The sequence below is a fragment of the Crocodylus siamensis genome, chromosome 2 (assembly GCF_052110815.1).
Source record: "Crocodylus siamensis isolate JL-2025a chromosome 2, ASM5211081v1, whole genome shotgun sequence".
Lineage (NCBI taxonomy): Eukaryota > Metazoa > Chordata > Crocodylia > Crocodylidae > Crocodylus > Crocodylus siamensis.
The window spans coordinates 282,300,190-282,322,489 of NC_143396.1; the positions used below are offsets into that span (position 1 = coordinate 282,300,190).

Sequence of the window (22,300 nt, forward strand, 5' to 3'; positions counted from 1 at the left end):
TGCAGTTTTAAATATAGAGCCATTTTTGCTGCTCATTGTTGATTGGCCAAGGGGCCATGGCAGCTCCACAATGTGTTACTGACTGGCCAAGAAGCAAAAACGGCACCGTATTTAAAACCCTGGTTTTTCCTCCTCGCTGATCAGGAGGGACCAGCGAGTGGTGGGGTGAGGGGGATGCGTAGGGGAACCTGCAAAATAGGTGGGAGCAGCTCCTCTGATTTTTTCAGGTTCCAAGATGCACCACCACAGACATGGGGAGCAGCCCAGAGCAGCAACTTAAAATATATATATTTTTTAACATTTTCCTCATCACACCTCCTGGCATGCTGAGGAAAATGTCCCCTCATGCCACTAATTGGCACGCGTGTTGAGGGTTGCGTATTTCTGTACTATGGATATTTCCCACACTTCTGGTTGCCTCATGGGACCGGGAGGGAATCCCTTCTCCCTGTTTTTCTGCTTTGTGTTAGGTTTTTGGGGTTTTTTTTAAAGTATTCCTCAGAGGCATTGGATGTTGGCTGCAGCAAAGGCTGGGCATGCCAGTGCTTCTGTTGGGACTGAATGCCAGAGGTTTCTGGGTAGAGGGTCTTACCTCTTCACTCGGGGTCAGGCTGATCACCATATTTGGGATCAGGAAGGAATTTTAGCTCATGGTTATGTTGGTATAGACTGAAGGGGTTTTTGCTTTTCTCTGTAGCAGGTGACATGGCCCTGTACCTGGGATCTCTTAAGCATATATTAACAAACTTTAATGGAAGCGGGATGTTGACTGCCATTGTCCCCTGCTTTACCCACGGCAGGTTAGGGTGTTATGCCTTATGTCATGTCAGGGTTGATGGTAGTTTTACTAAGAGGTTAGATTATGGATTTGTATAAGATGGTTTGGATAAGGATGATTGTGGGTCAGATGGGGTTGGACTAGATCAGTGTTTCTCAACCTGTGGGTTGTGACCCAAAAGTGGGTCACAAGAATATAGGTGTCACGGAGTCACAGAGGTGCCCCGTGACGGTGAGGGTGATTGGCAGGGCTGTCAATCACCCAGGCAGCTCAGGTGCTTGGTTGCCAGGGCAACCAGGTGGTCACATGGCCGGAAGGGGGCGGGGCCTGGCCTTTATAACCAGCGGAGGCCAGAGCCTGAGACACAGTTCCCTTCTGGCTGCCGCAGGAGCAGGAGCTCTGCGGCTGAGCTGAGCGGCCTGGGTTAGTGGCTGCTACTTCATCGCGCTAACCGGCTGCAATGATGCAGGGAACGAGATTGCCCTGACTGGAGGTAGGATTGAGAGCCCTGGTGGGGCTTGGAGTTATTAGGCGTATGGAGTCTCTGTATTTATGTTATAGCCAGAGGGCTTGAGTTTACGTTCCAGTTATACCGGAGGACCGGGTGAGGCTGTAGGGGAGCGAGGAGGCCTCAGGGGAGCTCCCCAACAGCTTGGGGGTTCCCAGGGCCCAGTTGAGGCACAGTGCCGGGGGCACTAGTGTCAGTGCGGCTGGGCATGGTATTGCGCCAGGGAGGCGCAGTGTGCGGGTTACAGACCCCAGCCCAGAAGGGCGGTGTTTAACCCTGGAGCGGAGCAGTGACAGAGCGCAGGAGGCGCAGAGTCAGCCCGAGAGGGCAAGGCCCGGAGCAGGGCAGAGACAGAGTGCGGCGAGAGCGGCCTAGCTAGCCACCCAAGGGCGCTGAGATTAGGGCGGCGATAGTGAGCCGGCCCGAGGGCGCCGAGGCCAGGGCGGCGATAGAGCTTAGGCCAGGGCGGCGATAGTGCCAGCCACCCGAGGGCGCCGAGATTAGGGCGGCGGTAGTGCCGGCCCAAGGGCGCCGAGACTAGGGCGGCGATTGAGCCAAGGCTAGCGCGGCGAGAGCAGCCTAGCTAGCCACTCGAGGGCGCCGAGACTAGGGCGGCGATTGAGCCAAGGCTAGTGCGGCGAGACCAGCCTAGCTAGCCACCCGAGGGCGCCGAGACGAGGGCGGCGGTAGTGCTTGCCCAAGGGCGCCGAGACTAGGGTGGCGAGAGACCCGAGATCCGGGCGCAGGGAGTGAGCCGGCCCGAGGGCGCCGAGGCTAGGGCGGCGAGAGTGAGCCGGCCCGAGGGCGCCGAGGCTAGGGCGGCGAGAGTGCTCCAGACTCAGGCAGAGCCGGCGATTAGCCAGGCGCCGGCTAGAACCCGGCCCAGGGGGCCGGTAGTGAGCGGCGCTGGAGGAGCCGACCCAGGAGGCGCCAGCAAGTAGCTGGGCGCCAGCGTGATAGGCCCAGGGTGTGGGGAACGGGCCAGAGATTGGGGCCCGACCCAAGGAGGCGCCAGGTGGGCGAAGAGCCCCGGTGCCCGAGAGTGAGAACAAGGGCACCCGAGGGGCGAGGGACCATACAAGCGTCCCCCGGAATAGCTGCGAGGCTTGGGGCGTGCTAAGGGGGAGGCTTGGAGGCACGCATTGCCCTTAAGGCAGGACGCTTATCAAATACCCGTCTGGGAATAGGGACGACTAACAAGACCGTCCATTAGGGAAACTGGCAGCCTCCACATCATATATCTTACCATCAAAGTCGTGGCGGGCGAGGTTCTGAGGGTGCTATGTCACCCTAACGTGACGGTAGGCGGCGCTAGGGAGCTCACGGCCGCCCCTAGCCGCCGCTCCCTCACAATAGGCAAGGGTCACAAGCAAACTTTAAAAATGGCTCAACAAACTTTTAAAACATGGTTTCTCTAAAGGAGAAAAATGTGGGAAATCATGGTTTTCCCTTGCAGGTTGGCAGAGCTCCAGCCTGCGAGGGGCTGCTTGGGCCCTCTCAATGCCCCCCCCCGCCCCACACACTGCAGAAGCTGGGGCTGGGGTAGGGGGTAATGGGTTGGGAGTGAGGGGCACTGGGTCAGGACTGGCCATTAATGTTTACAAATCAGCCCTGGTATAAAAAAGATTGAGAACCACTAGACTAGATGACCTCTGGAGGTCCCTTCCAGCCCCACTTCTCTGTGATTTGTATGATTGCTATGAATCCCTTTCACTTATTCAATGTCCCTTTTAAACCGTAGATGAGTCTTGAAGTTTGGCTGAGTTGCCTGTTGCTTGTGCGACTTTAGTTCTTCATTATATTTATTATCGCTCCCCTTGAAAACCTGCCTGCAGCTTCCAATCAAGTCTGGGAGTCTGAGCTGTCTATCTTGGGGCAAGTTACACTTCCAGTGGCCTTAATGAGGTTCTGTATACACGTGGACTGCAAGACTGAGCCTTAAGGGAGTCATAACGCAGCATGTCAGGGCAGAATAGCCTGGGTCCTTAAATAAACAAATGCAAAGCCTTTGAGTGACAGCTCCCTTTATGACTGTATCATAGGCCTGCTCTTGTCGAATCAGCAGGTCAATGGTACTGCAACCAGCAGAGGAAAACACTTTTATAAAGTCATTTTTTAAGAAAAGATGATATATTTTTTTAAGCCCTTTCAAAAGATGCACCAAGCTGGATGCTGATTGTCTAGGGAACTGCCATCCTGTAAATCCATCTCTAAAAAACCTCGGCATACATGAGTGCATTGCTATTCCCTGTTATTTTCAGCATTCTTTTAGAAATGTGAAAAATTATCTTCCTCATTTGGCAAAGACTCGTTTTCCCCTGTGCCTTTTTATAGGCTATGTGCCCCAGCCAGGAAGAGGCAGGATCACCATCAGTCAAAAGGCTTCTAGCCGTTGTAGGCGGGTGCTCAGTGCCTAGGGGGACTGGGCTCTCCATGTCTTTGTTGACCTGTGCTGTGAAAGTAGCAGAGTAGGTGGGATCCCATATATGGATAAAAATGACATGGCAGAACCGGTGCCAGCTCCCCTAGCTTGGGTGTGAAGGAGCATCCCAGATAATAACAACAGATCTGATTTCTAGCTTAGTCCTTTCTGCTTAGGAAAAGACCTGCTTTCTTTGGAAGAGAGATTAAACTTCAGGCTTTGGGACTTCAGGCGATCTGCAACTATTAGAGAATCAGGTGAAGCTTCCTGTGGAGGAGAGATTGTCCAACAGCTCCTTAGTCTGGACTTCATGCCTTTTTCAACACAATGGGGGCTGGGCACTGTTAGGGAGGGGACATTGGAGGAGATGGATCTTGGGTCCTCAGTCTGGCAGTTCCTATGCACTGAATTTCTGGGTGAAGGAAGCACCCTTGACTGCCTTGCTGCTCTGGAAGAAGTAATAGACACTAAAAAGGGCTTTATTCAAGGGGTCACTTGCAGAAAGGGTTGAATACTGAGGGATGACATATCTCTCCTTTTCCAGAGACATGTACGTGAACGTAATGCTTTGCCCCTAACCACAGTGATTTAAGGAGCTCTCTAGTAGTGAGCATAGGACTGTGAAGCTTGGGGAGTTCTGCTTGCATAGTATTTGGTGAGGCCTCGTGGTTTGTTTGAGTTCATGCAAACTTCAGCCCCCAGTATCGGGCTCCATAGTTCGGGTGTGACTGAGTGATTTCATCAAGACAAAAGTACAAGGTTTCCCCCAACACCCATGGCTCCCACTCCCAGGGTGTGTGCAGAAAAACAAAGCTTTCAGGGGAACTCGGCACTGCAGGAAAGCCTGAGCCCTAGCACATTTCTCCTGGTTTTGAGGGGGTATGGGGCTGACTGTGTGGTGAGTTCAAGACCCCTTGCGTTGGTTGGGACACTTCCCAGAATAGTAAGCAGCTACCTGTGTTCCTATGAGCACATAAGGCACATCAGGCATGCAGTCTTTCAGTTCAGGCACCCACTCTTCTTGGACGTTGTGGTAAGAGGCAGGGTTCACCACTGAGAAGCAGATCAAGAATACGTCTGTGTGGGGGTAGGACAGAGGCCTCAGTTGGTTGTAGTCCTCCTGTCAGAGAGCAAAATCAAGTGTATTATCACCATGTAGCATCTCTGCAAGCACATCATGAAGTGCCCAATACTGTCCCTCAGGCTAGGGACAGACGCTCAAAAAGCCTGAGCCTGAATTGACACCGTCTTTGCAGGTTAGTCTAACCTGGCCAGGCTGAATCAGTTTGTAACAGCAGAGACATCCCAGAAATGCTGGCACATGCCTGCAGTGGCTCAGGCTAGAAGCTGGGGGGCACTAGAGCAGCCCTCCCTCCCCTTCCTCAGTACTGAGCTGAGGGGGCGTGGCCAGGTCCCAGCAGGATGCTCTGAGTAGGGAGGGGTTCCCTCTTCTTCTGACTAACCCAGCAGGGAATTGATAACACAGTGTTTATCACCCCTAACTCAGTGTTTATCAGCCCATTAAGAAAACAACAGAGGGACATTACCAGCTACCTGTTGATTCTGCCTTCGCCACATAATGAACCGTAGCCAGCATGTGGTCTGCTAGCTAATGCCAAGCGGTATCTGTGCAAGGCAGAGGGGATGGGGAGAGGAGTAGGGGGGGAGCAGGGACAAGCCAGGCAGATGTCTGCAGTCTCTGCTGGAGCTCCAGCCAGGGAACAAAAGAGAGGGGCCAGCTCTGCTATGGAGCAGACAGCCCCGCCCAGCCCAGCCCAGACAGCATGTCAGGATACCGGGGGAGTCTGGTTTAGCTTAAATCAGCAAGCAGTCTGGGACAGACATTGCATAAACTGGTTTGAGCCAAATCATTTAAGTCTGATACTACATTCAACCAGGTGTATCTCAAATTTATTTGAGCCATTTTCAAACCAGTTTATGTGCACTGAACATTTGTTCTGTTACAGGTTTAAACCAGTTTCTGATCACCTAAACCTGTTCGTGTAATGTCTGTCCCTAGCCCCAGTGTCTGTGGGGGCTGATAAATGTCAGGGAAAGAGCAGCTGCAGAGGGGCTGTAGGGTGATCATGTACCAAGGCCACTGATTAGGTCTTAATTCCACTCTGTGAACCTCTCCTACCTGGGTATTGAGGAGCAAGGCTGAGCTGGTATTTTATTTTCCTGGCAATGGGCAGTGGGGTGATAACATGATAAACAAGTGCTGTCACCAGCAGCAATAGCAAGACAAGAAAAGTGCCGTTTCTATAAGACGCAGCTCTTAGACTGTGCCTGCTGGCCTCAGCCTTTAGGCAATAGGCCATAATCCCAGGAATTTGATGGCCATTGCTCTTGCAGATAATTATTGTTGTTAGAGAACCAATATGTCATGTGCTTTACAATACAGTACATATTATGGGCTGTATTCTTCTTAGCTGATATTATAGACATGACCCTGAACAACAAAAACAGGCCTTTGGGCTATACAGTTGCATCATCATCTCACAGTATATTTAGCAGCCTGTCAATCAAGATCAGAAATTCTCATCATGGAAACCTAAAAGCAGCTAAGTAGCTCAAATCCAGTTATGATTCAAGGTGATTTAATGTCTCCACAGGCCTTTGTCTTGTGAGGGAAGATGTCTTCTTCCCAGGTAGCTGTGCAAACAGCGTGCTTTCAGTCAGCTCAAAGCAGAGATGTACCACTTAGTCAGCTGTTTTGATATGAGTGAAGGAAAACGGAGTAGTTGCTGGGATTTTGCAACCTATGTGAAATGGATGAATGCGTTTGGAGTAGTACAATGAGGAGATAGATTAGATCAGGTTGGGGATTTTCTGATGGCTACCCCCTTTTTTTGGTTAGAAAATATCAAATGGATGAAACCAAAACATTTTGCCGGTTTGGAGGAAACTTTTTTTTCTTTTTAGCAGAAGTTTCTCAGCTCCTGGATTGTGGGTAGTGGGAGCTGGAAGAGGGTGTGAGAGACCCCTGTATCCTGTAGTCGGGGAATCTGGGATCAAATCTCATCTTGCTGCTTTCTTGGAAGGGAGCCAAAATAAACTGGAGATGGAGGAAGGTCAGTGTTCCCACCCATGCAGGCAGGGCATTGGTGGGGCCTACAACAATGATGCATGCAGGGCACCATATTGCTTTAGGTCATCCCTGACCTCATCCTTGTCCTACTTTGAATAAGCAAGTGCAAAGAGTTCATTCTTATTCAGAGACCTGGGCAACGTTTTCCATAGGCATACACTGTGGTTCGACATTTTTTAAAAGCAAACGTTATAATTTTTGTGTGCATTTCAAAATAACAAGATTAGGTCAAATTAACCTTTTTAAAAAAGAGACTCCCCCAAAGAGAAGCTCAATGTTTTGCTTCTGATGGAAAGAAACATCCTGTTTGTCCCAAACTGATTTTTTTAATTATTTTTTTTTTTTCACTTTAGATGGAAAAATGTGGACACAACTGTTTCAGGTCAGGTCAAAATGATTTGATTTTATTTATTTTCTTTCATCTTTATGTTGTTCCGTGGACCTGAAAACTACATTACTTGCCCAGCTCTGCTGAAAGTGGTTTATTTCAGGCTGTGCTACGGCAGGGCCACGAGATGCTGCAGGGATTCAGCAGGGCAGAGGCCAGCAATGTTTTGGGCAGAGCAGGTGCTGTAATGGGGTCCCACTCCGAGAGCGGGCTGCTTGCAAACTGGCCTCTGCTGCTATCGCCTCAGCTGCAGTCACCACTCTCCCCCGCAGGAGTGGTGCCACATGGGCAAAGCCCACTGCTGCTAAAAAGCTGGAGAAATCTCTGGGCTTGGCTCTGGGGGCTGGATAAAATGGCTCGGTGGACCAGATACAGGCAGTGAGGCCATAAGTTGCCAATGCCTGAAGTACAGCATGAGTCATGACTCTACGGTCAATGTAGACAAGGATGAGTTGGGTTTACCATTGCATCAGCTGATGTGGCCAAGCCCTGGTATTGGTAGGGTTTAACTGTGACTGTATGACATGCTACTCAGCAAGGAATTTCCTTGGCTCCTCTATCAATTTCTTGATTCTTCCCAATGTCTTTCCGAATTTTGTTTTGCCAATACTAACCAGCTCTAGTTAGACTATGTCCTCCTTTAAAAACCTTCTTGTGCTGTTGGTCAAGTTTCTCTCTGACTACTTTGCCGATATTATTCATCAAGGTTGTTTCCCCCTTGGGGATGTATGCAAGTGTGTAATTGGGGAAATTTGGTAGAGTTTTGAGCCTCTCTCCCTCTCCAAATCAGCATAACTGGCTAATTTCGTCGGCCCAGAAGAGCAGAACCTTAGGGAGCTTTTACACGTGCTCTGGGAGCAGTGGTGGTGGGCTCCGAGAGCCACTCTAATTAAAGCACCTGGAGTGTCTTGTGTATCAGCGTCACCGCCCTTCAAAATGGCATCGGGGGGACTGTCTTCAGAGCTTGTTGAATGAGCTTTAGTTAAAGTGCTCCTGCCGTCATTTTGAAGCGTAGGGATGCTGATACATGAGACGTGAAGGCTGCTGGAGTGCAGTAATTATCACACGTCAGCAGACTTGATTATTCAAGCCTACTCTGAGGCACTGTAATTACAGCATGTCAGAGCAGCCTCCTGGCTCGTGTTCAGGCATCCTTATAGACTAACTTGTTAAGAGAGGCTTGACCTTTTGTAGGCTACAGCCAACTTTACCAAATGCGATTTTGTGCAGATTCAAAGCATCTGACAAAGTAGGTGGTGGCCTATGAAACCTCCTGCTTCTCTGAATGAATTATCTATAAGGTATCGCCCTGCTCTGCCTTCTGTCTAACTTGAGCCTAACACAGCTAACCACTTCTAATTAACTCCTTGTAGATGTTGTAGCAGGCATAGATTTGAAGAAGTATTTGAATGACGAGAAGAAAACCGTTTGGCATACTGGCTCATGAAAGAGGTGTGGCAAACATTGTGGAAGAAAATATAAAGAGATTGGTGGAATCAGCTAAATGAGACAGCAAGACTGGTATTGATGTGGGAGCAGAGAGGGTGAAGTGATAAGAGATAAGGTAAGGAGGAGTGCATCATGCAAGGCTTTGAAGATAACAAGACACATCCATTAGATGCAGTGAAGAGTCCACAATGGAGCTGCATAATTGGATTAATGGAACAATTTGATAACACCGAAAGCTGAATTTTGGGTGGACTGGAGGGGTGTAATGTGGCTACTTGAAGTCTGGCCTTCTGCTGCCCGATGGCATGATATTATTTTACCCCATGAAGCCCCTTAGATCCAGACCATCAAAGCTGATGCCTTTTCAAAGATTAAATGCATTTATCATGCAATGCACATGGGCTGGCACTTGGCCACTGGCAAATCACTTCATACTTTCAGGTTAGTCTTGTGGTTACAAAGCAGATCCCATGTAAACCCACAAGGTGGCGGCAGGCACTCGTTGCATTGTCATATGGGCTCTTGCAAATACATTGCTAAATACATCTATTTAAAATATGGGGGACTTGCCTGTTTAGAAGGGTGGAAACTTAGCTTGTAATTTTAACAGCACACTAAAAGCCACGAACCTTTTGTATGTAGGCGACAGCTACTTTCAGAAGCGTTCATTTAATTTTTTTGCCGGCTGCTTTGCAGCTCTCAGAAAATTCCTTATCAGGACTGTTCTCGTTTTGTGTTAGCAGCACAGGACGTGATATAGGCTATTAGTGCAGTGGGAGAGGAGAGCTATGCGCCACATCTGAGGATCAATACACATTGTCAGCATGTCAGCGTGGGCTGCCAGTGAGGAGCGTGGAAGCTAAGCTTGCACATCACGGGAAGAGTTAATCTCGGGCTTCCTTCTTAGCCTGTTCCCTCTGGGGACCATAGGCATGGCCAGACTAGATGAGGTTCACCTCCAGTCTCTGACAGCATCCCTAAGAGGCACTTCCCTGGAACGGTTTAGTCACAGATGTTCCTGCCTCGAGCAGGGGGCTGGACTAGACTTTACGAGGTTCCTTCCGGCCCTGCCCAGATCCTACGACTCTAAGAGCTGCTCCCGGATAAGACGACACAATGAACTATTATGGAGTATCCTACACATGGGGTTAGTTTTGCCTTCAAAGGGAGCCATTGAGGCTAAGAGCTTAATAAGATTCAGAAAGGGCCTATATATTTATATGGATATCAGGAATATCCAGAGCTGTTATCATTCCTATCTCTAAATGAGATCTCAAACTTGTGCACCCGGGCTTTAGCCAGTTGCTGCTAAACCTGGGTGGGACTGAGTATAGGAGGCAGATTATCCCACATCACTGAGGTTCTTACATGGTCCTCTCAAGCATGTGGTCTTGGCCATTCGGGCCAGACAGGATATTAGACTAGCTGGGTCTGATTCAGTCCAGCAGTCCCTAACCCTCTGTAGTCAGAGGTCCTAGTTGGTTTATGTCTTCAAATACAGGGCATGTAAGAATGTGTTTATTTCAGGGTTGTAAATGAGTGTCGGCTCGTATTGGCCACGTAACACAGTGGATCTCATACTTCCCCACATTGTGACCCCATGGTGAAACAGGAAACAGCTTCTGAACCCTCCCTCCACCGACAAACAAACACTCTCTTTAGCTTTGCTGTTAGGCCTTGAGGGTACAACCACCATGTCCCTTCATGAGCCTGCCTTGGGATTGCAGACTCCTGACCTGTTTTATGAATCATTTGTCTCTGACAGGGCTCTTGTAATAAAAACGGGAAGCAATGTTCTGAGAGCGTAGCTTGTTGGATGATAAAGCGTTTTATTTCCATTCCAAATCTGCTGGGTCACTTTGGGCAAGTTGCTTCTCAACCCCCTGCCTTTATTTGCCCATCTGTAAAATGGGAGTTATGAACCTGACCTACTTGGTAAAGTGTTCTGATATCTATTAAAGGGCCCCTAGAAGAGCCCTCGGGGCCTGTGCAATGTGGCTGAGTGGGTGGGCTGGAACATACTATCTCCCTGGCAGTGATTTGTGATGAAGCGTGTGCCAGCGGCCTGACTTCAGTGGAGCTCAGACATTGAGTCACCTGCTGATTCTGGAGCAAATGTCCCAAACACCACTTAGCTTACAGTCTGAATCTCATAATGTGTCTCTGGTCTGACCACCATGGAGTGTGGGACACCCTTTTGGTCCCTGGCATGGTAGCTAAAGGGGGTTAGTGTGTCCTTGCTGACCCCAACAGGCTTGCAAGGTGGGCAGATCAAAACCTGATCATGTTCAACACTGAGAAATGCAAGATACTCCACCTCCGGGGGTGGGGAAAAAAATCCACATTATAATTATAGGCTCAGCAGTACTAGCATCGTGACGGAAAGAGACTTCGGGGTCATGACTGACCACAAGAAGAACGTGAGCCACCAATGCAATGCCTCAGCTGGCAAAGCAAACCAAACCCTGGCTTGTATCTATTGATGCATCTCAAGCAAGACGCAGGAAGTCATCCTCCCGCTGTGTTTGGCCTTGGTGAGGCCGCAGCAAGACTACTGCCTCCAGTTCTGGGCTCTGCACTTTAGGAAGGATGTGGAGAAGCTTGAGAGAGTCTGGAGGAGAGCCACGCGCATGATCAGAGGGCAAGAGAACAAGTCTTATGAAGAAAGTTGAGCGGCATGGGACTCTTCAGCCTGGAAAAGCAAAGGCTCGGGGGGGACTTGGTGATGGCCTATAAGTATGTTAGGGGTGTGTACTAGGAACTGGGAGAACGTCTGTTCACCAGGACTCCCCAAGGGAAGACAAGGTCTAATGGTCACAAACTGCTGGAAGACCGATTTAGACTGGACATAAGGAAAAATTTCTTTACTGTCCGCGTCTCCAGAGTGTAGAATAGACTCCCCTCGAAAGCGGTGCAAGCACTCTGGATACCTTTATATCACACTTGGATGTTTATGTCGCTGGGATCATTTGACCCCAGCAGACTTCCTGCCCCTGTGGCAGAGGCTTGGACCCGATGATCTTGCGAGGTCCCTTCCAGCACTAATGTCTATGAAACCTATGAAAATATGGTTCACTGAGAGATGGTAGTAAATGGTAGTGCACCCAGAGAGTGGTGGTGGACAGGTCATTCTTGACCTGGAGGGGTGTGGGCAGTGGGGTCCCCCAGGGCTCGGTCCTCGGGCCCGCACTGTTCAACATCTTCATCAGTGACTTGGATGAGGGGGTAAAAAGCACCTGTTCAAATTTGCTGACGACACTAAGATGTGGGGGGATGTGGGCATGCTAGAAGGGAGGAATAGGCTGCAATCAGACCTAGACAGGTTACAAGGGTGGGTGGATGAGAATGGGATGGGATTCAACACCGACAAGTGCAAGGTGCTGCACCTGGGGAGGAAGAACCGGCACCATACCTACAGGCTGGATGAACACCTTGCTGGGGTCGTTTGACCCCAGTACTCTTTCCTGCCATGGCAGGGGGTCGGACTTGATGATCTGCTCGGGTCCCTTCCGACCCTACTAACTATGAAATTATGAAATTATGGCTGCACTTTTGCTGGCCCTGGGTAGAAAGGGGCAGAGCCAGTTTGAGTATTGCTGGGCTCTGCTTAGGCATAAGCTGAGGGTGAGGAGGCTGCAGAAAACAGTGTGACTGCTGCTCATGCACTTTTCATCGTGCAGCTGGTTATGCTCAGAAACGGAAAGCCCTCCAGGGCTTGTTGTTTTTGTCATGCTGCTGCTTCCTTTACCTTCCCTCTGTCCCCTATCTCTGCCTTCAGTGTCGTGCCTTCAAAGCATGCTGTTACAGAGCCTGGCTCTGGGAACATTTTTTTTTCTGGGACTGTTTGTCCCACTGATGCAGAAAACTAAGTGCCCACGATGTGAGGCCCCCCTGCCAGATCTTTCCTCCCGCTGCCTGGGGTGATGCTGCAGGGGGATATATTTTTTCAATTGTTATTTCATTAGCATATGTTTTATTGCACAGTCATGCCAAGCATTATTTCTGGCAATGACTTCATGTCCATGCCTTTGGAAAGCCACACCATCCAAGGAGGAGGGGGAAAAACCCGTAGGAGCTGTCATTACCGTTGGCGCACGTGGGAAAGATCAACTTTCCAGACGCTGCGAAGATACGATCTATTAATCACAAAGTGATTCATGCTGCGTAGCGTCTTGACTCAATGACCGTGTCCTCTGGACTGAAATTCAAAATGAAAATGATTCTGACAAGTCAGTTATAGTTGATGAGCGTCACTTGAAGGCAGGCATGCCTTGGCTAATGTGAGCAAGATCGCTGGAGAGGGCAAAATGATTGTCACAGAGTGTGTGGCGGGGGAAATGTTTCTGTCAGTGAGTGTCACAGCTTCGTGTTTTCATTTTGGCTCAGGAGAGCAAATGAAAGGAAGTGTTGTCAAAAGAGATGACACGTGGAGCAGTTGCCCGTACACACCCATATGCCCATACAACATAACGTTGAGGTTTGGCATTCATCCGATGACAGAACTGGCAAATCTGGAGCCACGAATAAAACGCTGGCCAGATGTTTTCCCAGCCCTGCGATGCTGCTACTGAATTGTGCAATACGTGTGTGCACCCAGAAGCCGACGTTTGTGCAAATTATTGTTTGGACATGTACATTAAGTGATTTTACGTGTACATTCTTGAATGACGCATTCAATTATGCGATCTGTTGTTTTGTTGATTATTTGCTTCTTGATAGCGCCTGGAGCCTCTGACCGCAACATGGGACCTCTGTATTGCGAGGCAATACACACGCAGTTGGAGTTGATCATTGCCCCAAGGACCTGACATTATAAATAGAACAGCCTGGTAAAAAGTGGAAGGGGAGATTGAAGCATATGACAGTGAAGGGACCCACCTATGGTCGCACAGTAGCTTAGTGGAGCTGGGAATACAAGTCGGGTGACTTAATTCTAGCCCCCTGCCCCACCACTGGTCCTACATTGCCTTTAGGTACGTGCAAGAGTGAGACTATATCTGCGCAGTGGGCTTCATGGTTTGTCATGCTGTGTTCGGACATCCTGTCATGCCTAATGGTGGTAGCTCATGTCATACTAGCTCTGTTTATTGTTGCCTTTCAGATGATTTATTTGTGGAACCAAAGGAAAAAAGAAAAAATCGTAACCTAGATAAAAGTACCTTCTATAGGCGTCACTAGATAATTGCAACTTCCTCCAGAAATGGGAGCAGCCAGTGCGTCAGGAATAAACTAGACAAAACAAAGAGAAGACAAAAGCAAAGCCACTGAGGACAAAATCCTGCAAGTGCCTGCTTCTGGGTGCCGCACTTCCTGCAGTGACGGTCCTGTTGTTGTGTCGTACGTAGTTCCTCTGCTCTCTGGTGCGTGCTGTAGAAGAGTCTTCTGTCTACCGTAGTGTCTGCTCCATGTACTACCCTTTTTATGCCGGTAGTAAGGACATGTAAGAACTGGTCCTAATATACCTTGTGTCTTGCCCTGAATCTAGATTAATATTTTGGTGGACCCGCTAGGGAAGTGCATACCCTGATGCCATCCATGCAAAGGATTCATGGTTAGAAGAGCATACTGATGCGGGTAGGGAAATTCCAGTGTTTCGACCTTTGTTTTCATTTCCCAGAAGATAAAACATTGAAATACGGACATTTGTTGGTGGAACAGAGATCCTGAAGAATGGCAGTTGAGAAACGTCAAAATGAAACATTCTTGAAATTAAAATATTTCTTTTTTGGGTTCCCAAACTGGCACAGCATACTTTGTTTTGAGCCCATTCAACATCATACAACCTTGAGATGTGTTGCTTCATGGGAGTCTGGGAGCCCCCATCCTCTTTCATCAGCCAAGCTCCAGGAGCTGAACAGTGTCTTCCATCATGCACTGCGAACCGTGTGATTAAGATGCACCATGAAACTTGATCAGAAGGAAATCTCCATTGAGTTATGGGCCAAGACTTTAATCTTCCAGGAGCCAAGCTCATAGGAGAGAATTGGAACCCAGACTGTAACATCCCTAAGGCAACCTGTCAATAGGGAGCTGTAGTATAAGGTTTGTTGAACTGATTAACAATGAGCCAGTTCAGCAAAATCAAGTATGCTGATATTTAAATAATTGTACCAACCACATGAAATGGTTCCTTTGTATTCCCAAATGGAAATGCATTTTCCAGTGGACAGTGCTCACCTGGCTGTAGCCAAAAGCGTGACCTAATCTAGGGCATGATCCAGCGGTCACTGAAACCAGTAGAAGTTTTTCCAGTCATTTCAGTGACATTGGCCCATGTCCAATGCTGTCATTTCGGGCAAGTTAATGTCAAGAACAGATGTTCCTAAATTGTTAGTGAAATGTTAATGATTCAGGATTTGTTTATATGAGAAAGTTGCACTTGTTTAATTGCAGGTGTGATTGAAAACCAAATTGGATGGATGAATTCAGGATGGACAAAATGTCTTGTAAATTAAAAGGGCCCTGCAGGGCAGATGAGTTGCCCAGAACCAGTCCATGGGCTGGAGAAACAGGCCTATGGACATGTTCCCACCCCACACACTGGATCCAGTGCCAGTCTGGGACATGGCGTCTACTCCAGCCAGTTCAGGAATGACCTGCAGCATGGGTGCCAGATCCAGTACGCGGGGAACTCATGGAGCTCCTGCTCCCTGTCATGCTGGATCCAGCATATGCTCTGGTTGGTCTGGGACTGTATGGTTCAGGATCCAGTATGTTGTGGAGGAAAAGAAGGAGAGGCCTGGGCTGGCCCCGTAAAAGGATCAGCACTGAGAGCAAGATGATGTGGCTCAGTGGGCTGTCTATTTGACACCCTTGGTATAAATTAATCATGTGTATGATTGTTGTGCTGAAATAGTGGTGGTATCTTGTGACTTGTCTAGGGGAGGGAGCAGAGAAGTCAGGAGATGGAGTGGTTACATGTTTCTTAAGAACAGGTTGCTTAAGAAAAGGTTTCTTAAAAAGAAAAGGTTTAAGACAAAGTACAATAGGCTGAATGCATCCTCATGTAAGTTTTAGCTGGATGTAGATGTGGAAAACTGTATAGTAAGAACGGGTTTTGCAAAGCAAGGTGTGTGTTGGAGTTTACTGAGAGCAGCTGATATTTAAAAGACAATAGTTTTCAAGTGTTACCATGTGGTTGCATGGGATATATTGATGTCCTGTACTTGGGGTAAGAATTATCAGCTTGATCTCAGCTGCCATTGTGTGTTAACTGTTCATAAATGTTGATTCCTTTTTAAGCAGAGCTCTGCAGCTGTAATAAGGTTGGCGATATAAAAGATTGAATAATGTAGGCTGAATTTTCTTTTTGGGAAGGAAAAAAAATCAATCCATGTCTCATGAGCCTGGATGAAAATGGTTTGATGGGGGGAAAAAAAGGTGGGGAGTAGCAGTGCAGCCATCACAAAATAGCTCTGCTCCTTAATTTTTGTAAAGAAGAGTCAATAACAAAAATCAGCGAGGGAAAGAAGCTTTCAAAATAAAAATAATGTACCTGTCCTGCGGTATCATATAGTCCCAGCAAGTGCTGCTTTCCTCCGACAGTCACAGTTACTGGAAGAGAGAGGCAACACAGAGGTTATTTGTAAGATGCAAGTGCCAGCCAGTGGTTATGATTTCACATGCTTTAATCCTTGCATGCCAATACTTCCTTATGCAAGGCAGATTAGCGTGTGCCTTACAATGTGCATCCTAATGTACGTCGACAGAATCCTCCCCAAATGAAGGCAGTGTAACGGCACAGCAAAAGCAGATGGTTTGAGCTGAGCTCTTGTTTCTTAACAGCTAGACAAGATGCGAATTGCAAGCACTGGGGCTGTTTGGGTATCCGGAGATCTAAGGATATGTGCTAATGTCTCTAAGACCACCAGCTGATACCTGCGAGACATTAGCAGGGGGACCCTTCCTCCCCACTGGGTCTGTTTGGGTTATGTCTAGTCTCAGCGCAGGCTGTGCTCAGAACCTTTTTCCTATCTTCATTCCAGTGCTATGAAACAACGATGTATTTGGGACCGAGTAATATTCACTAGGCATCAGCGTCAGTGCATTCCCTTTGTGCACTGCCGTTAGGCGCTGTGCCATTTGAGTGGATGCTGTGACACTGCTCTAAATGCTAGTGGTTCCTGTGTAACTTGGAGCTGTAGCGCAGCGTTTTCACCAGCTTTCTTAGCAAGTGAAATAAGGAAGGTTTATTGATTGATTATTGCTATAATTCAGCAAAATACTCCAATAGTCAAATCCACTTTGGGCCTCATACAAAGCCTGGCGAAATCAATAAAAAGACTTTTATTGAATTCAATAGATTTTGGATAAATTCCTTATTGATTGCAGAGATCAAATCACTCTAATTTTACTTAAAAATGTATGTGGCTTTGGTGGAGTTTAGTGATCTGTTTAATATGCCCCAATCGTTAAAGTTTAATGGAAGGGGAGAGAACTGGGAAAAAAAGCAAACCCCAGTCCACATTAGTCAATAGGAAATGATGCTAAATGTGTATCAGGAGAGTCATATTAGACTGCTCATAATAATACAGCTTAAAATTATTCACTGGGCACATAGGATATTATTGTGTCTCGGAGCACGTAGGTTAAAAGGCCCAGACGAATGCAAAGATGTAGCTGGGGAAGGCTGACTTGGATGCGTATTTGCTGACTTTGTCCAGCTATTAATGAGAATTGGAAAGGTTAAGAGTTAGGGGGTGGGAAAGCATGGGGCTTGAAAACATTTAAAGGCCTTGGCTGCCAAGTTGATGGGAGAAGTCTTTTGTCGAGGAAAGCACCGCGTGACTACAGAAACAAATGGTCACTTCCGGGGAGGACAGGTCTGTGCAGAACCTGTTGCATGGAACAACTCTGCTGGTGCAGCTGGACAGGCTGATCACTCAGCAGGTGTAAGAGCTCACACAACTATCTAGTCATTTGGATAAGGGATAAACAGAGTAAAAACTGGCCACCCGACCCACAGCTGAAAAGAAAGCGCAACACACTCGTGCAACAGTCAGAGTCAGATCCTTAGTTCCAGCTAAGCTGTGCCTGCCACAGGTGCTGGAGGTGGGGGATTGAAGGAAGTGGCTTAGAGACATTTTACACCCTTGCATTTGGGGCAGCTGGTGGAGAGTATGGCTCACAGTGACTTAAAGCATCCTCAACCTTTAGAAAAAGTCCCCAGAGGTTGCTGGGCCAGCCTTGGTTCATGGGCGTGGAGGGCACTTCAGCCCGTACCTCCACTGCCACTGCCCCCCCTTTGAATGTCCCTGTGTTGGGAGGGCAGGAGCAGAGCTGTCTGTATTGACTTTATGGGACCAAGGAATCCCCGCTGCAAGAGAAATCCCCAGCCCTGGTCAGTTTTCCGGCTGTTTTACATGGTCTGAGCAGAGCTAGCCAGATGCAGGTGATGTTTTTGGGTTCAGTGGTGTATTTAAGGCTTAAATGGCCTCTGAAATGCAGCGGTCTTCCCTGCCCAAGTGCAGGGGGCTGGACCCGATGGTCTGCAAGGTCCCTTCCAGCCCCTAACAACTATGAAACTATGAAGACAAACCAGCTGTAGGCCAGCTCCACCATGTTATTTATTGCTTTTCCCTACAAAAACCACAGACCTCGTGTGACTCACTCCAGCCATTATCTTGCAGGGAAGCAGGTAAGTTGGCCGGCTGATTGTTTGCAGAGCCATATGATTTTTCTCTTCAGCTCCATAATACATTTCTAGCATGATGAGCTATAGAAATGTTGCCAGGGTGGAAAAGGAATCTGATGCATATTGGCAGGAACTAAACTGTCCAGAAATGCTTTAGTTACTGAGGATCCAAATTCCTATTGAAAGTCACTGCAACCAGGTCTGGTCTGCCCTACTGAGTTTCGCTGGGCCTGTTTTGTTGGTTATAGATGGCTGAGGGGAGCCCTCTGACCAGCAGAAGCATGCTGGTGTCCTGTTGTAGATGTGAAGGGTTGTTTTTCTCATATATTGCATTTGACTTGGGTGGGAGGGGAGGTAGAGCCTGAAATAAGTTATACTAATAAAAAGCAGTTTTGCCCATGCTCTGGGTGTGGACTACATATGCTTTGCTGGTATAATATCTTAGTGTAGCTATACTGACAAATGGTCCTTACTCCAGGCAGTGCCTGTGACTAGTCCTGTGCATGTCAGGCGTGAGCATGCCCTGTTCATATTCTGCCCTCTCGAATCCACTGATGCACTTCAGGCCCAGATGCTCATCAGACTGCTCCGGACTTTCCTAGTGACTGCTTTCAAGTATGCCGGAAACTGAGGACTCAAGCTTGGGCATTGGGGACAAGCCCGGGGTAACCTCGCTGTTGAACATTTGGGCCTAGAGCATGTCTATGGACTTGGGTCTGGAACGTGTCTATGAGCGGGGAGTGCTGGGGCCCTCTGGATCCAGGACACAGTGCTTGCCTAACTTAGAGAAGCCTTCAGACCTTTTAGTCTAGTACCATTTCTGCGGTGTTCCCAAATGTCACTGGGAAGCACAGTCCCACTCTGCACATGCCAAACCCAGAAATGGTGCAACAATATGTCCCTAAGGGCATCTTCCTCTCCCCCTGCAGTGTTCACAAGATCTCAGTTTTTGCCGCCTGTGCAAGCGGTGTGGGGGGAGAGGAGGTTGTTTCTGGGTTTGGTACATATGGGCTGAGAGTGGGTGAGCAGAGGGTGTGCCATGAAAGCAATATAGACATGTGCCTTAAGGCTCTTGAAAAAAAATCATACAACCTGCCCAGGAAGGCAAATGTTTTTGTTGTTTCAATCCTAGTGACTGTCCATACTGATTTGGTAGCAGAGCCATGTACTACACTGCAGTGACCCTCTCACTTCCTTTCTTTAATTTCTCCCCAGTTGAACCACAGTCTTGTATCACTATTTGCTGAGGCTTCCTTAATGTTTGCTCATGATCTGAATATATCGTGCACATTCCCAGTCTGTATTATAGTCCTCCCTCTCTGGGTACAGCTCTGTTGAAATGACTGTGCAGGTATCCTGCCATACCTTGTCTGCCTCCTGCCGTACCTGGAACTCTGGCTTTGCTCCCAGGCTCGGATGCTGCCAGATCACTAGCAGGTCAGTAAAACTGGGATGCCTTCTGGCTCTTGGCGCGTGATGTCTAGGTCGTGATGTATTGCTACAAGAGCTTCCATGAGGCTCACTCAGCAGAGGAGAGTTTGGTCAGTGAAGAACTCATAGCATCTGGTACAAGCTGGTCAATATGCCTTATGAGAGACTATTCTGTGTGTCTGTTCTCATAGACTGATAAGTCATAGCATAGTATATTGACCATAGTGAGCAGAACATATTTTTGACTGCAGCTGCTTTGGCAGATTTACAAGCCCTGTTAATGGCCAACAGGCCCCTGGCAGTTTACACAAGTATTGTTCTTGCACCACAGTTGCTTCTACCATCCCCAATGACTCCAGGATTTCATACCACAGCATGGAATTGCCATCAAAGCATCAGATGTGATGCAGGCTGATTCACACAAACGTGACCCGTAGATTCATAAACGTTTGAGATGAACAAAGGATCACCTAATGTTCATTCTCATTCACTACCCATTCTGGCCAAACCATGGTGATTACACAGCATGTACAGTTTTGGTCAACAGAGGTCTTTTAGATTACTGGCTCAATTAATTAAGCATCAAGATATATCCTTTAACATAGAAGTTGCTTTTGGGCAGAATATGACTGAGCCCTTCTATGATTTAGTCTCTGGTTGCATTAGACCATGTAATAGGATGGCAGTATTCCTCTTCTTGCTGTCAGAAGAAGTGCATACAGTCTGGGTCTCTGGTATGGCATATGTTACTACATATTGCCTAAATATTTACTGGGAGCTCCACGTTTTTATTAAAACAATCTGTGGGTGCTATGGTTCCCTGTAATTAGTATTGTGATTTTTTTCCCCTTTAAATTTGTATTGCTAAAATTGTCTCACATGTACCTATATGGGTCAGTAATGCCCCTTCTGAGCGCTCCCCAGCTATATTTCAGTGAGGTCTGTCTCCTCTCCTGTGGGTCACTTCCTCATGGCAAAAGCCACGTGGGGTTGTCACCCTTGTTGCCATTATTAAAAATGGAGCTTATCTTTCAAAAGGCCCGTCGGCTTTACCAGGAAAAGGGCGATGCAGGATGTCTGCTGACATCTTAGAACGTCGTGTGCAAGCTGCACACACGTGTCATTTGTAACATCAGATGAAGGTTTCATAGCTCAAATTGCTTGCAAGTCGGAAGGAGAGGATCACAGATCTCAGTGAGTTTTTCACGGCTTGGGAGAGGTGTGCATGGAAGCAAAGACAATTTGAAGAGTTTTTACTAAACTTCTAACTAATATACGCATGGGAAACAGGAACTGTTTCATATGATACCAGAGCAGAGCAACAGTTTATCCAGTCCAGTATAATTTTTTCTAATAGAGGCCGGCGCTTGAGAGACGGATGCAAAAAGTCTTGCAGTTATGGCTTAAACTGCCCATAAGGAAAGTATTTTCCTATCTCCCATCCATTAGAGGATGTGACAGCTTTGTAATAGAAATGCAGAGTACAGCAAGTCTTTTAGGGCTGGTCAGGAAGACAAACAGAAGATCAAAGTTGCCTTTGACCACTCTCAGTAGACTTTAGTCTCTCCATTGAATTTGGTTTGCTAAACCCTTGGAACTACTCAGATGGACAGTTTTATTGCATTATGCCTTGTCACTTGAAAAGCCGCTTGTGCATATGGGCCCACTCAGGTGAGAACTGTTATTTTTCAGTTCTTGACTTCAGCTTGTGCTCAGCTTTGTAAGACAGCTCTGAACTCCTAATTTTTGCATTAGCATGTGGTTGGGGGTAAGCAGCCAAGCTAAATCCTCACATGAAACTACATCAGCTTCTTGGCTATGAGTCAAGCAAATGCCATGCTAGGACTTGGAAATGAGGTTAGCGGGGTGGATGGTCAGAAGCTGAGTTATGCAAGTGTCCAGTGGCCAAACCCAAACCAGAACTAATCATAAAAACCATCTTGTTTGGGGTTCATTCGAACCATTTATTTATTTTGGTGAACAGAAAAATTATGGTTTTGTGATTGAAGGAAACGTATTGTGTGACCCACACCAGAACACCTTTTTTTTTTTTTTTTCCATTTTTGGCATTTTTGGCATTTTTAAACTTTTTGTATGTAGAAGCTCAGGGAATTTGGAAAAGGACAGTGCTTAGACTTGGATGGGAAAACACCCCTCCCTTCTGTTGAGTCAGGACCGATCACAAGTGAGTTTGGGGCATTTTTGTCAGAGCCCTTTTCTTGCAGCACATCCCTGCTACTAACAGCTCTGTTCAGATGTGAGGCACGTTGCTAATGAGGGAGTGTCCCCCTGGGATCTTTAGAAAGCTCTCAGGAGAGAAAGCAGGGGGAGAGAGATGCAAGTTGGGAGGGGTGTAAAGCTTGCTGTAAAGAGAAGACCCCAGCTGTCTTTCCTGCCTGGTGCAGGGGGGCTGGAGCCGATGATCTTCCAAGGTCCCTTCCAGCCCCTTACCATCTTTGTATCTATAAGCCAGAGTGAAAGGGGGCCTTAAACTTGTCTTTATTAAAGACAAGTTTATTTTGTGGAAATCAGAATGGTCTGAGAAACGAATCATGGAGTTGGCTCCCTGGCAAAAAGCAACAGGATAAATGACCTGCTT

General features: G+C 47.7%; 1 protein-coding gene across 2 annotated transcripts in view; it reads right to left on the reverse strand.

Annotated features, from left to right (window-relative positions):
• The window catches only part of RHOJ (ras homolog family member J), a 92,983-nt gene that overhangs the window by 16,196 nt on the left and 54,487 nt on the right, over positions 1-22,300 (reverse strand). Inside the window, exons 2-3 of one of the 2 annotated variants that reach the window (XM_090034226.1) lie at positions 16,132-16,190; positions 4,664-4,828 (exon numbers count right to left, since the gene is read on the reverse strand). In XM_090034226.1, the coding sequence (XP_089890352.1) occupies positions 4,664-4,828; positions 16,132-16,190 (224 nt within the window). The remainder of the gene's footprint in view (positions 1-4,663; positions 4,829-16,131; positions 16,191-22,300) is intronic. The other variant, XM_090034227.1, reaches the window with a different exon arrangement.